Below are 14,192 nucleotides of genomic sequence, written 5' to 3'. Positions count from 1 at the left end.
TCTCATCATGATGACATTATGTACAGATAGGTCATCAATAGTTCAGTCCTCGACAACCCCTTTAATGCAATTCATTTGAAAGTGAACATTTATCTTTTGAGCTGGACTTGCCACCACTAAGGATAGCTTACTGCATACTGTATTATTATTGAGATAAATGTAGGAAGTGCATGCAGTGAGCTCCTTCTAGTGGTGTTAATTTGTGTCCAATGGGGGCACTTTCTCTTTGTTTGCATCATATGCCTAAAGAACCTCACATACTAAATGTGCAGGGACTATGAACATAAGGGTGCTTTACACGCTGCGACATCGCTAGTGCTCTTCTTAGCGATGTGACACGCCAGATCGCAGATAAGATTTGCCGAGATCGCATATATGTCATTTTTATAGCGTCGGTCACATGTGCGATCTCGGCAAATCGTATCTGCGATCTGGCATGTTACATCGCTAATGAGATCGCTAGCGATGTCGCAGTGTGTAAAGCACCCTATACACTTGCGCTGCCCTCAATAAACAGGCTGTAAAATGTGGTAGGTTTGACAATGTAGAGAGCAATCTGTGTATAAAAAGAGAGTATATTCACTTTTGGAATCTTCCCTTTCTGCCATATGAATACGATAGTAGAAAATCTTACCTCACCAGAAATTCTAACTGAGGAAAGAAAAACTTTCCTGTGGTTTTGTCCAATCATTTACCTTTTTTTTTTCTTTTTTTTTTTTAATAAAAAGAAGCCTCGCAAACATGTAGAAGCCATAGAACGACAGACTTCCACTGAATAAATCTGACATTGTCTGTGTGGTGAAATGGGTGCATCATATTAAACCTTGACGTATAAGAAAAGAATTACAAGCAGTCACTTTTCTAGTCCCGTCACTGTGAGAACAATCATTTTATTCTTTATGTTGTATTTTAAAAAAAGAAACATTAGGACCTACAACTCCTTCTGCATCAAAGTCCTGTAGGATTAAAGTTATTCCCAAACCAATGAGCTGACGAAGCTTACCCAACTCCACTGTGGAAGAAAGACATTCAGTTGCTTTGTAAAGGAGTCTTTTGTTGTTTTTTTTTGTCCCACAACCAAATACTAGACATAATGAGAAGATTCCATCGTTCCATGGAAAGTCAGTAATCACTTGTCCATGTGTTCAGGATGATGCGATTCTCAATATCCGCAATTTCAATTCCCAAGCGTAAGTAATATTTATTCCTTCTCTGACCATATGATGCAAGTTCTTAACCATTGTGCGGTGTCACCTCGTCGTTGGGTACCACTGTCTGTGCGGTATAACATCTATATAATGCTGTTGCTCCATTGAATAGCTGCATGCTCTGTCACTATTCATCCCATTGTTTCCTGGTGTGTTGTGCAGCCCCCAGTACAGTCTGCTGTCTATACGCAGTATTATATTCTGTGCGGATACTTGGAATGGAGAATATCTTGGCAGTGAGTTACTCCGCTAGAATGACGGCGAACATCTGGTTCGGAAAAAGCTGCTTTGAATGCTGATAGAGATGCTGGAGCCAAGAGGACAATGTAAGTTTACAGATATTAAATTTGCTTTAGAGAATTATTTAGAATCAGATACGAACTTGCTGTTCTGTTTTTCGACTTGTACCTCATTAGAAACATGGCGTCATATACACATTTATGCATGCAGTGATCAGATAGCCAGCTTCAGCCAGTACTGTTTAGATCAGCATTACATTCAGGGCACAGACACTATTACTAATTTGATATCTTGCCTGTTTTTACATATGTTAGAAAGGGTTTTCACACCAAATACCTGAATCCAGGAGATCAGGGTCCAACTGCTGGGATCACCGATGACCAGGAGAAAAGGGAAGTTAAAGACATATTCCCATCTCCAAGATCCTAACCCATTATGTAATAGGTGTAATAATAATATTAACAAATTCCTTCAATTAGTAATATAGTATAGTTCTCCTAAGGCCCGTTTCACACGTCAGTGAAAAACGCTGACTTTTTTCACTGGCGTGTAAAACACGCACATGTCCCTCCGTGTGCCGTGAATTACGGCACACGTGGGTTGTCTAAGTGCAATCCGGGCTCCGTTCTCCGTGGCCCGTGATTGCACTTAGAGATTAACTCACCTGTGCCCGCTCCCGCTCTCCATGGTGCTGAACGCTCCCGCAGTGCAGCATCCGGCCGGCGCTGACCCCCGCAGCAGCTGCTTCCGGGTCGGCTGTGTCGCGCATAATGAATATGCGCGACAGTAATGAGCCGGCTCAGAAGCAGCAAGCTGGACGGGCTGCAGAAGACATCGCTGGAGCCGGGTGAGTAAAAATGATTTTTATTTTAAAAGCACTTTTTTTTCTGGCACATGTTTCACGGACCACACCACTGCGTGGTCCGTGGGACATCAGTGATGCCAGAAAAAAATGGACATGTTTCCGTGCGGCAATCACAGACACGCGTGAACGCTGCACGGAGACATGGTCAGTGAAAAATCACTGATGTGTGAGCAGACCCATTCATTATAATGGGTCTGCATATGTCAGTGATTCTGGTACGTTTAAAAAAAAAAGCTCAACGTACCAGAATCACTGACGTGTGAAAGGGGCCTAATATAGCCATGTCTCTTACCTCATGTGCAGAGCATTACAGCATAGCAATCCATGGTTACGACCACGCGCAATAAACTAACTCAGCTGCAATGCCCTGCACATGAGGTAAGAAACTTGACTATATCAGAATTATACTACATTACTTATTCCAAGTATTTGCTAATATTATTATTACACCTACTACATATTGGGACAGGATCTTGGAGATGGGAGTAACCCTTTTAGTCTTCAGTGTAAATTTATCAGCAGTGTGTATGCATTACCACCACTCCATTCACAACGGGGACGTTGATGGGGCCATTCTCAGGACCAATGAGGCTGCCCCAATAGTCAGACCCGAGTAATCATACATTTAGCAACTATCGCTAGATATTACATTTATTTAGTGTGTAAACTCCTTTGGTGTAGGGTTAATATTAACAGATGTTTTCAATATAATTCAGTATTAATGAATTCAATGTTTTCAGCAGTGTCAGGAGGAATAAAAGAGGCAGTCATTGGTCATCCATCCCTTAAAAATTTTAAAATTACCCCATCCCTTCCCCTCTGAATAATTTCTTAGTGCAATTAAAAAGGGGAGATTTTTATTATTTTTAGAGCAATAATTAGTTATTTAAAAAATATTTCAATATTATAGATACGCTTAAAATGATATATATGACTATATTCAGGGGACACTGTAAGTCGGAACCTCCTTCTGCCACGGGGTATAGAGGCAGGAAAGAAGTCATTACCTGGAATCAAAGCATATTTATGGCAGTAATATAATTAGGCGCTAGACTCCAGGATGCTAAATAGTGGGTCCCCATGGCAATGTTGTTTTTCAGAACAGTCCCTCCTACAATCGGTGTCCTAATGGCAGTGACATTTAAATTGTACTCTTCACCTTCAGAAATGGTAATTTTCTATAGGTTGAGCCAGTATTTGTAAGTGTGTGCCCCATTAATCTTTAATGAGGAACATTTGTAAGATATGAAGACTCAGTAATATCCAAAGTTCCTTCATAACTGTCTCAACCCACAAAAAAAACACTGTTTCCATTGTATAAGGTGAATAATACATTGATCCCTTTGCAAAAAAGTGAAATGTACTGTACTTGTCTATTGGCTTGTTTTTAGTGGTTGGTCCTTCCCAGTAACAAAGTGTATAATCGGCAGTGACAGGTTTTAAAGGGCCAGTCCTTCTTGCTTAGAAATTGGAGCAGCCTTCAGGACTGACTGGCAAGTTCAATACGGCTTCTGACACGAGAAACCTACTATGTAGCAGTCTATTACTGTCCCAGGGAGAGACAGATTAATTCCAGTTCTGGAAGACAGGGAGAAAGTTCCCATACATATACGGTACATTGTAGTGTCCAATTCTTTTCTGATTCCAATGTATTATTATCATGTTTTGCATTATCAGCAAAGGCCTAGAGGTGTCATGGGAATGATAGAGAGTATTGACAGATGGCGAGAGAAAGTGTCACATAAGTCATGCCGTTGGCTATCCACCTCCAGACCTGGAAAACAAGCAGAGTAAGCAGTTTATACAATGGCTCAACGATTCATTTACAAATATTAATCATTAATAATGTAATAACAATGTACAATTAACAGTAACAGAGAAATTGTGATCAACTCGAAAGAATGGATTGGGCAAGAATAGGTTACCATCGGTCATTATTTGGCATTATGTGACATCCCACATGCTTGGGAAGACTGCAGAAGTCTTGAAAAACAATGGTCCACACTAAAGATGAGCAGATCAGGCCAAATTTAAATTTACTGTAAAATTAATTTTGTAGAGAAGTTATTCTCTGCAAATTTAATGTCCCTTATTATACCCTGGATGCAAAATTTGGTGCTGAAATTTGTACACCATATTCCTGCACCCAATCTATACCTCCTGGCACAAAATCACATCACTACTGCATCATACCACTTGTGGTAGTGATGCGTTTTTTTGCCAGGAGGTATAGATTGGGTACAGGAATATGGTGTAAAAATGTCAACACCAAATTTGCATCCCTTGGTCCAAAACTGCAAAAAAGTTGTTTTTTTTTCTGCCAGGAGGTGGAAATTTGGTGCTGAAATCTGGTGCAAACAATTTCAGCACCAAATGCTGGCATAATATCGCGTCAAAAACCCTCGTCAAAAAAATCGTAAAAAAACAAGATTTTTTTTTTGCCAGGAGGTGTAGATTGAGTGCAGGAATATGGGGTAAAAAATTTCATGACCAAATTTGCATCCCTTGGTCCCAAAATGCAAAAAACGTTTTTTGTTTTTTCTCTGTCAGGAGGTGCAAATTTGGTGCTGAAATCTGGTGCAGACGACTTCAGCACCAAGTGTGCACCTCCTGGCAGAATACCAAAGGAAAAACCCAAACGAAATCTACATCTCTTGGGAAAAAAAAACGGCGGTCTCACCTGAGGTGAGGTCACTGACTTTACAGAGGTCACCTGAGGTCAGGTTAACTGCTGCTACAGGTAGAGGACTGTGGGAACCTCCAGCTGTGACCGCAAATATCTTGAGTGACATAATCTCTCATCATGGCTCAGTCATTGTCTGAACTCACAGCAGGCAGTCATGTTCTATGGCTCTAGCTATGAGATTCAGATCCTGCAGAGCTCAATCGTCGTGGGATCTCATGTAGATTACTTTGGACTTGCAGGTGTGTTTGGGGTTAATAAAGTATTGAAAGAGGGTGTTTTTTTGTCTTTTATTTGAAATTAAGGATTTTTTCGGTGTTTGTGTTAATTTACTTTCACTTACAGATTACTGATGCTGGTGTCATAGACGACTGTCATTACTAATCTGGGGTTTAGTAGCAGCTGTGGGTTGTTATTAACCCCTGCTATTACCCAGATTGCCACCGCATCAAGGCAATAGGGAAAAGCTGGATAAAGCGCCGGGATTGTCGCATCTAATGGATGTAAAAATTCCGGGTGGCTGGAGGCTGATATTTTTAGGCTGGGTCTCCCCAGCCTAAGAATACCAGCCCCCAGCTGGCTTTATCATGGCTGTGTATGCAAACTGGGGGGGGGCGGAATGTTGTTTTTTTTAATTATTTCTTTATATAATTGAAAGAAAAAAGCTGCATGAGGTTCCCCTTCTTTTGATACACAGCCAAGATAAGCGCAGGACTGGGTCGGCACCCTGTAGCCATGGGCTTTATCTGTGCTGGGTATCTGAATACCGGGGGACCCTGCTCCAATTGTTTTATTTATGTATGTTTATACCTCGGTACTGACGCGCATACAACATCTGTCAGTAATTGCAGGCAAATACTCTTACATCAGGTTTGGGTGCGTCTGACTGCAATAAATCACAGACGACAGGACGGCTTGTGGGCGGGGAAAGCAGTGCGATGAGATAATACGCGGCACAGGAAGTAAATGCGCGACCTGGAAGCAGTTTGCCGCCATGACTGAGCCTTGGTAAGTATGAAGCGCTCGCTTCATTCTTATTTATTTTCTTTATTTTTTCCTTTATTTTTTTTTGTTAATTTCTCAAGTGCCGAATCCAGATCAAACACCCGGAAACCCAGGCCCGGCAACCGTGCACCTTTGAAACCACGCGGATCCGGACTTTTACAGTCTGGGTCCGCCCAGCCCTAATTCTGACACCCTGGACTAGCCATGTAGTCACCGACAGGCCCTTGCACAAACACCAGTCCCCTAAAAAGGTAACAGCAGACAACCTAAAAACCCTGAGTCTTCCCTCTCAGGCTTTGACGTTCAGACCCGGGGGCATAGCCAGGCGGTTGGCCACACCCATCGAGGAGTTCGGATAGCCTGAGGCGGGAAAAGCAAGCAGATGAAGTTAGGGAGGAGAGGAGAGTAGTAGAAAAGAGAAAACGTCTGTCGGGGATCTGGGTCGTAGCCCAGATACCCTGTGGCCAGGAGGCAGACGGTGGTTGCCGCCTGCAGGAGCCAGGAAGACGGCTGGTGGAACCGTAAGGGACCGGGACAGGGTACTGGCCCGCCGGTACCGAACAGGGGAACCAACTGGAAACCGGAGCACCAAGAGGGGTACTCAGACCCAGAACGAAGCCCAGAAACCACTGGACCAAGTAAAATTCACTGATTGGGGTCTGGACCTTAGGTTCTTTCCCACCCAAGTCCCGACTGAAGACAACAGCCCAACGAGGGGAATAAAAAGCCACCGCTCAGGCAGAGAGATCCCACGGGCCAGCGTCTGCGGGCAAACGGGCTCTCCCGACACACACACACAGCTGGGGAGCGGACTCCCGTCGCGGAAGCGCAGGCAGTCAAAGTCTACAAAACGAGGTGCAGGAGAAAGGCGGGAGCCACCAAACCGGGTGGGGGACCAGACGCAGCCGGCTGCGGGCACCGACCACCATCTCCGGTGTGTCTGTCATAGTGAATACAACAGTGCCCTCGGGCCGCGCACCGCCCCGCATCGCATCAACACGCCCGAACCCCCTCATCCTAACCCCAACAACTGGGCCCCGGGACCATCAACCCCATACCCACGGAGGGGCTAACACCTGGCTGCGCAACACCGTGCCCGGGAGCCTAGTCAACGGCAGCGGTGGTGTCCACACTCACCACGACCCGTAGGTGGCGTCACAAACTTAAACTCAAAACCGTGGCTCCGGCCGTGAACCTCCCCACCGAAACCCCTCACGTAGCGCCAGCCTCCCTTAAGAGCGATGTGACCCCCGGGTCCGGAGGCGCTCGAGCCACCCACCGACGAGCCCGGATCCGAGCGGCTCGGCTGCGGCCGAGCCCCGGGGCGGTACATGATCATATATCATTAAGGCCTACCCCTCCTCTTTACCATCCATGTAGGTCCACTTTTTATTTAATTATTTATTTTTAATTTATCAATAAAAAAAATCTATTGTTCTATAGCGTCATTAATATGGTGTAGAAAAACACTAAATGTGAAATTATCTAATCCGTACCTTCCTCTTCGAATATTCCTAACAAGGTATAGGAGAGAGAGAGAAAAAAAAAGGAAAGAAAATAAGAAAATACCAAATATTAGGTTTCTCTTACATACATAAATAGATCATTCTCAAAAAGATTAGTAAAAATGGTCTATATACTCACTTAAAACCCCAGCCAGTTCCCCCTAATACAATGGCAGCAATGAGCACAGCCCCTGCAATTGATCCAATGATAATATTTGTACCACTGGGACCTGCAGTGAAAATGTGGATTTAGTAATAGGTATTGACAAGTGAAAAAGAGACCATAATACTCAGTACTCCTGCATTGCACTGATAAGGGGAATAAAACCTGAAACACATTTGAAAATTGAGTTTCTGGTTTGGCTTCTTATCCGTAGTCATGTCGCAAGGCCCCTTAAAATGTTGATATTGACTCCTAGACTTGTTATTCCCAATAATTGACTAATAGTTTTCCAGCTCTCTCTTTGCATACTAAACTTTCATGGAAAGAAGTAGAAAATGAAAGGTCAAAATTAAATGTCATTTTTGCTGCAAAACTTATTTTCTTTACTCTTCATCAATCAAGTTATTTTTACCAAACAAATTACTTCCAGTGAGATCATTAGGACGTTTCTGCCGTTTCCGCGATCCAACAGAAATATTTATGCTTGATGCTATGCAAACATTTACATTCACTGTGGACATTTGTCTTCTATCATGAAACATTCGGTGATTGGTCCTTAATACAACACGATAATAGATAGTCTATGAAGTCAGAGAGGTCTACAGGCTTGACTTATGGATGAAATGTACCTTTTGATCTCTCTACAACTCCAGTGGCTTTAGGAACAGGAAGTGGATCATATACACTGCAATCTTTTCCAGTCCAGTCCGAGTGACAAATACATTTACCTTCATTACTGCAAACCTGAAAAAAGATTGAAAAGTAGAGGTGATATAACTGGTAATAAAGTCACCCTCCACCTTGGTAATGAAAAGGGACTAAACATTTTTCATGTATAGTCATCCTGCCTGGTGCTCTCCAGTTGTTTTCCGTTGCCTTCTCTCATCAAATTGGCGTCCCTTTCCTCCTGCTTCCTGGATGGTCACCACAGTGGCATAGGGAGTGCAGAAGTAATTGTAAAGCATAGCTCCCAGCATTCTGGTACTGTAGAATAGGAGGGGCATGGTTTAGAGTCGACTTACCACTGCACTCCATCATGCCCCGCTACATTGACAATGTTAGAAGCTAGAAGAACAGAACGTTAATCTAAGCAAAAGAGGCAGCTCATGAAGGACACCTGGTAGGGTGACAATACATGAGAAATGTATAGACACACTTCAGTCCCAGAGTGAAGGACACTGTAAGCCTGCTTGTACCAAATTTTGGACAAGTGCAGAGAGAATACCCTGCAGCATTGCCTAAGGATTTGTTCCTTGTAAATATTCTGAGAAAATTAAAAAACTTGTATAAGACGCCATTGGTCCATACCCCATGATCTGAGCAAACCACTTCACGACCACTGCCTGGGCAGGTGCTAAAGTTGAATATAGTTGCTGACAGACACTTCCGATCTAGACACATCATGTTGGGTCCACACGGTGTACCGTCCTCAATATATCCCAATCCAGAGCCATCTGGTAGAATGACTTGTCCACCTCTGAAAGTATGAGGAAAAATAAAATGTCAACATATATGTCACAGTGATACATAATTAAGACAAACGGATTACATATTAAAAAAAGTAAGGGCTTTTATAAATGGAGTATATAAAAGCCGCAGACTTATGCTTGAGGGACTATCTTGAGCAGAAAGCAGATTGAATGTGTTAAATGGACTTTAATCAATGTTGCTTTATATTATTGGCTAGCAAGGTGCTTAAGAGAGACTTTGTTGGAGTAATGCCATGCCCAGAAGAAGGCACAATGGCAAAACACACATTGGGATTTGGCACCATGCCAGAGGGAATCCTGTGTACAAGAATGTGTCAAGTAAATATCTACCTAGTAAATTCAGTCCCAACTGATGATTAACATAATGTTACCCGGTTCCCAAAGAATAAGACCTTCCCCATAAAATAAGCCCTAGTAGGATTTTTGCTGCTTTGAGTACGCTTGAAATATAAGCCCTATTCCAAAAATAAGCCCTATTTTCAGTTCCATAAGGAAGTGTCCAAAGCAGCTAAAAAAAGTTAAATACAGCAGGACTCTTCATCAAAGAAAGCAGGCACACCAAAAAGAAAGCAGAACCCCCCTTCCTTCCCCCCCAAAAAAAAATCATACTTACCTGTCCCCAAACAATTACAGTTGGCAAGTGCCGATGGTGGATGGGCTCTCACACAGAGATCTGCATAGCTGTCAGGTTCCTCTCGGTTTCAGCTGCATTGCACTGCAGCTCTCACAAACAGATCAGGTACCAGTATCACTTCACACAAGTGATACTGCTTCCATTTACCAGGGGGAGCCAACTGCTGTAGAATGCAAGGGAACCTGACAGCGACGCAGATTAGTATGTGAGAGCCCATTCACTTGCCTACTGTAATTGTTTAGCGACTGGTAAGTACGATTCTTTTAGAAGGTGTCTGCTTTCTTTTGGGGGTAAACTTAGTAGTACATAGAGAATAAGAAATTTAAGCGGATAATTTAAACTTTTATAAATATGGTATGTATCCACCACTACAGGACTAGTTCTGCACCATGAGAAGAGCAGATAAGTTAAGAAAATGTGCATCTGAACCAGTAATCGGAATATCAGAAAATATTGATGTTCCAGAATGTGATGACAGGCTTAGATTTGAATAAATGTTAATTATTTGTTCAAGAATAAATGTGGATTGTTGTTCATGGGAAAATATAAGACATCCCCTGAAAATAAGCCCTAGCGCACCTTTCGGAGCAAAAAATACTACAAGACCCTCTCTTATTTTCGGGGAAACACAGGTATGTATTTTTGTGAATGTTTTCTACTATTTTGGACTACATCTTTTTTATGTACTCATAATACACTCTATTTCTACTCCATATCATTTGTCCGTATATACAGTGCCTACAAGTAGTATTCAACCCCCTGCAGATTTAGCAGGTTTACACATTCAGAATTAACTTGGCATTGTGACATTTAGACTGTAGATCAGCCTGGAAGTGTGAAATGCACTGCAGCAAAAAAGAATGTTATTTCTTTTTTTATTTTTTTTTTTTAAATTGTGAAAAGTTTATTCAGAGGGTCATTTATTATTCAACTCCTCAAACCACCAGAATTCTGTTTGGTTCCCCTAAAGTATTAAGAAGTATTTCAGGTACAAAGAACAATGAGCTTCACATGTTTGGATTAATTATCTCTTTTTCCAGCCTTTTCTGACTAATTAAGACCCTCCCCAAACTTGTGAAAAGCACTCATACTTGGTCAACATGGGAAAGACAAAGGAGCATTACAAGGCCATCAGAGACAAGATCGTGGAGGGTTACAAGTCTGGCAAGGGGTACAAAACCCTTTCCAAGGAGTTGGGCCTACCTGTCTCCACTGTTGGGAGCATCATCCGGAAGTGGAAGGCTTATGGAACTACTGTTAGTCTTTCACGGCCTGGACAGCCTTTGAAAGTTTCCACCCGTGCCAAGGCCAGGCTTGTCCGAAGAGTCAAGGCTAACCCAAGGACAACAAGGAAGGAGCTCCGGGAAGATCTCATGGCAGTGGGGACATTGGTTTCAGTCAATACCATAAGTAACTTACTCCACCGCAATGGTCTCCGTTCCAGACGAGCCCGTAAGGTACCTTTACTTTCAAAGCGTCATGTCAAGGCTCGTCTACAGTTTGCTCATGATCACTTGGAGGACTCTGAGACAGACTGGTTCAAGGTTCTCTGGTCTGATGAGACCAAGATCGAGATCTTTGGTGCCAACCACACACGTGATATTTGGAGACTGGATGGCACTGCATACGACCCCAAGAATACCATCCCTACAGTCAAGCATGGTGATGGCAGCATCATGCTGTGGGGCTGTTTCTCAGCCAAGGGGCCTGGCCATCTGGTCCGCATCCATGGGAAGATGGATAGCACGGCCTACCTGGAGATTTTGGCCAAGAACCTCCGCTCCTCCATCAAGGATCTTAAGATGGGTCGTCATTTCATCTTCCAACAAAACAACGACCCAAAGCACACAGCCAAGAAAACCAAGGCCTGGTTCAAGAGGGAAAAAATCAAGGTGTTGCAGTGGCCTAGTCAGTCTCCTCACCTTAACCCAATTGAAAACTTGTGGAAGGAGCTCAAGATTAAAGTCCACATGAGACACCCAAAGAACCTAGATAACTTGGAGAAGATCTGCATGGAGGAGTGTGCCAAGATAACTCCAGAGACCTGTGCTGGCCTGATCAGGTCTTATAAAAGACGATTATTAGCTGTAATTGAAAACAAGGGTTATTCCACAAAATATTAAACCTAGGGGTTGAATAATAATTGACCCACACTTTTATGTTGAAAATGTATTAAAATTTAACTGAGCAACATAACTTGTTGGTTTGTAAGATTTATGCATCTGTTCATAAATCCTGCTCTTGTTTGAAGTTTGCAGGCTCTAACTTATTTGCATCTTATCAAACCTGCTAAATCTGCAGGGGGTTGAATACTACTTATAGGCACTGTAAACCTATAATCCATTCTGGACTTGAATACAGCTGATTGCATATGATGTAAACCTCCTGCTGAGCTGTGTCACCATCCATGATTTATTTTTTCATCTTCTTTGCTATAAAGATACTTTTTGTATTTTTCTACATTTTGGTTCTATGAGCACCATTTTCTGTTGTAGAATACATGGTATTGAATTGCACTGAACCATGTTTACCTTCCTTATTTATTGAATATTCCCAACACACGTACATTACTTTGTACACACAATCAAATGATGAATTTTCTCTCGTGTCACTGCTGAATGTTTCACTAATCACGGTGTTATTTATTACAGTTCATTACTACTGTTCTGTATGATCTCTCTGGTTTGTGTCAGTTCTCCTGTAATCCTCCATGTCATGATGATGGTGAAGATAATGGTTTCTATGTGTCCCATGTAATACAGTTCATTTTGCAATAATATAATATCTGAATGCTGAATGATTCTGCTGAAAGCTAAAATCTGCAAAATTTATGAAACCTAAAACATGTACTTGAAAGTTGTTAATAATGGTTTATATTCTTTAATACCTTACCTTTTTAATCAATTAAAATAACAATACAAAGATTCACATGTCCCCTTCATGAGGTTTCAAGATATACACCATGTACACAAGGGTACCTGGAAATTTTCTGTTTGCAATCTACATAAGTGATCCATTCTGAAATCTAAATTTAGTTGAATTCAGGCCATGATAATTTTTTTTCCAGACTTCCTGATCCACCCGTCAATTTCCTGAGATGTCATCATGCCATCAGCACTTTTTATTCAATGCAGTAAATAATACAACAACGTGTTATCCTTCTTTATTATAGCCTGCCATAAATATAAATTGGCCGCAATTCATCTTTGTGTTTGCACCTTTTTTTCTGGTTCTAAAATTGTTAATAGTGGCTATTTTTTGTTTGCGCCTTATTCTTTATTTACTTTCAGCTTGTTTGGTTTTTTAGCTCATTTGTTATTTTAATTTTTTTTGTTTGGCATTTTGGCTCTTTTTTGGGTTAACTAAATATGTTATCCTATTTTATATTTTGCAACATTTTTCAAAAAGGAACCAAACTTCTGCAATTTGCAATGCAAAGGGTGAAATGTGTGGCAGATTGACATTTTGTTGATTTCACTGCACAAATGAGATGTGGTAACATACTCCTAGTGGTTGGAAAACAAAGCTAGATTCATCTGTAATATTGTCTCACCTGCAATCAATGTATCTGTTCTGGTGATAGAAAGACATACTTGTGATGTCACCATTCAGTTCTCCAATTCTTGGTAATCCAGATATGTTGGAACATAGAAGATAGCCACAGAGCACATCTCTAATGGACAGAAAAAGGGCACCTTTGTGAACAGCTGGCCAGCATAGCCTACCCCACATCTATTCTCAACATGTAATGATTACCAGTCAACTGCAGGATACTTATCACTGCCCTAAGGGAGCCACAAAATTAATAAACAACCTCCAATAGGAAAATATTTATTGATCAGCGGTCAATTAATTACTTGTATATTTCGGCAAACCACGCTTCAGAAACTGACTGAACGATCTGTAAACCACAAGTTTAATTCACCAGATGAACAAATGTTTTGACATTCATCGTTGATCAGCAGCCTATTTATACTACAAGATTACAGCGAGACGAGTCTTCCTAGAAACTTGTGCTCATGATAATCATGCACAGTAAATGCACTTAAGTCATGTCCTAGAGTTTAGATTGAGGATTCATGTTTTGATCCATTCCACTTACGGCTTGCTGCACTGAATCCAGTTATCGCCATCTCTTCCACAGTTGCCCTTCTCTGTCCCTTCAATGTTTAGTTTTTCATAGCAGAACCTGTCTGATGCATCTAGAATAAAGTAAAAACTGGATATAAGATTTTGGAATATAAGTCTTATAGAAATGTCATTTGTAGATGGTAGATGGTTAAAACAAGTAACATTGGGAAGTGGTGAATATAATGAGATCACTGATTATTATATTAAAGCGACAATCCACCCTGAGATAGAAAAGTGACTATACATGGCTCATATACAGTGAGGGAAA

At 41.7% G+C, this 14,192-nt stretch overlaps 1 protein-coding gene across 2 annotated transcripts in view; it reads right to left on the bottom strand.

Annotated features, from left to right (window-relative positions):
• Positions 1-857: 857 nt before the first annotated feature.
• ADAM11 (ADAM metallopeptidase domain 11) overlaps positions 858-14,192 on the bottom strand; it is a 148,543-nt gene continuing 135,208 nt past the window's right edge. For both annotated transcript variants that reach the window (XM_075350250.1, XM_075350251.1), the window contains 7 exons: positions 13,896-13,995; positions 13,347-13,466; positions 8,978-9,146; positions 8,299-8,413; positions 7,646-7,736; positions 7,498-7,515; positions 858-4,087 (listed from right to left, as the gene is read on the bottom strand). In XM_075350250.1, the coding sequence (XP_075206365.1) occupies positions 4,072-4,087; positions 7,498-7,515; positions 7,646-7,736; positions 8,299-8,413; positions 8,978-9,146; positions 13,347-13,466; positions 13,896-13,995 (629 nt within the window). In that variant the 3' untranslated portion in view covers positions 858-4,071. The remainder of the gene's footprint in view (positions 4,088-7,497; positions 7,516-7,645; positions 7,737-8,298; positions 8,414-8,977; positions 9,147-13,346; positions 13,467-13,895; positions 13,996-14,192) is intronic.

Source organism: Anomaloglossus baeobatrachus, chromosome 5, assembly GCF_048569485.1.
Source record: "Anomaloglossus baeobatrachus isolate aAnoBae1 chromosome 5, aAnoBae1.hap1, whole genome shotgun sequence".
NCBI classification, from domain to species: Eukaryota; Metazoa; Chordata; class Amphibia; order Anura; family Aromobatidae; genus Anomaloglossus; species Anomaloglossus baeobatrachus.
The sequence above is the reverse complement of the archived record's forward strand: the minus strand, read 5'-3'. Positions and strand labels throughout refer to the sequence as shown.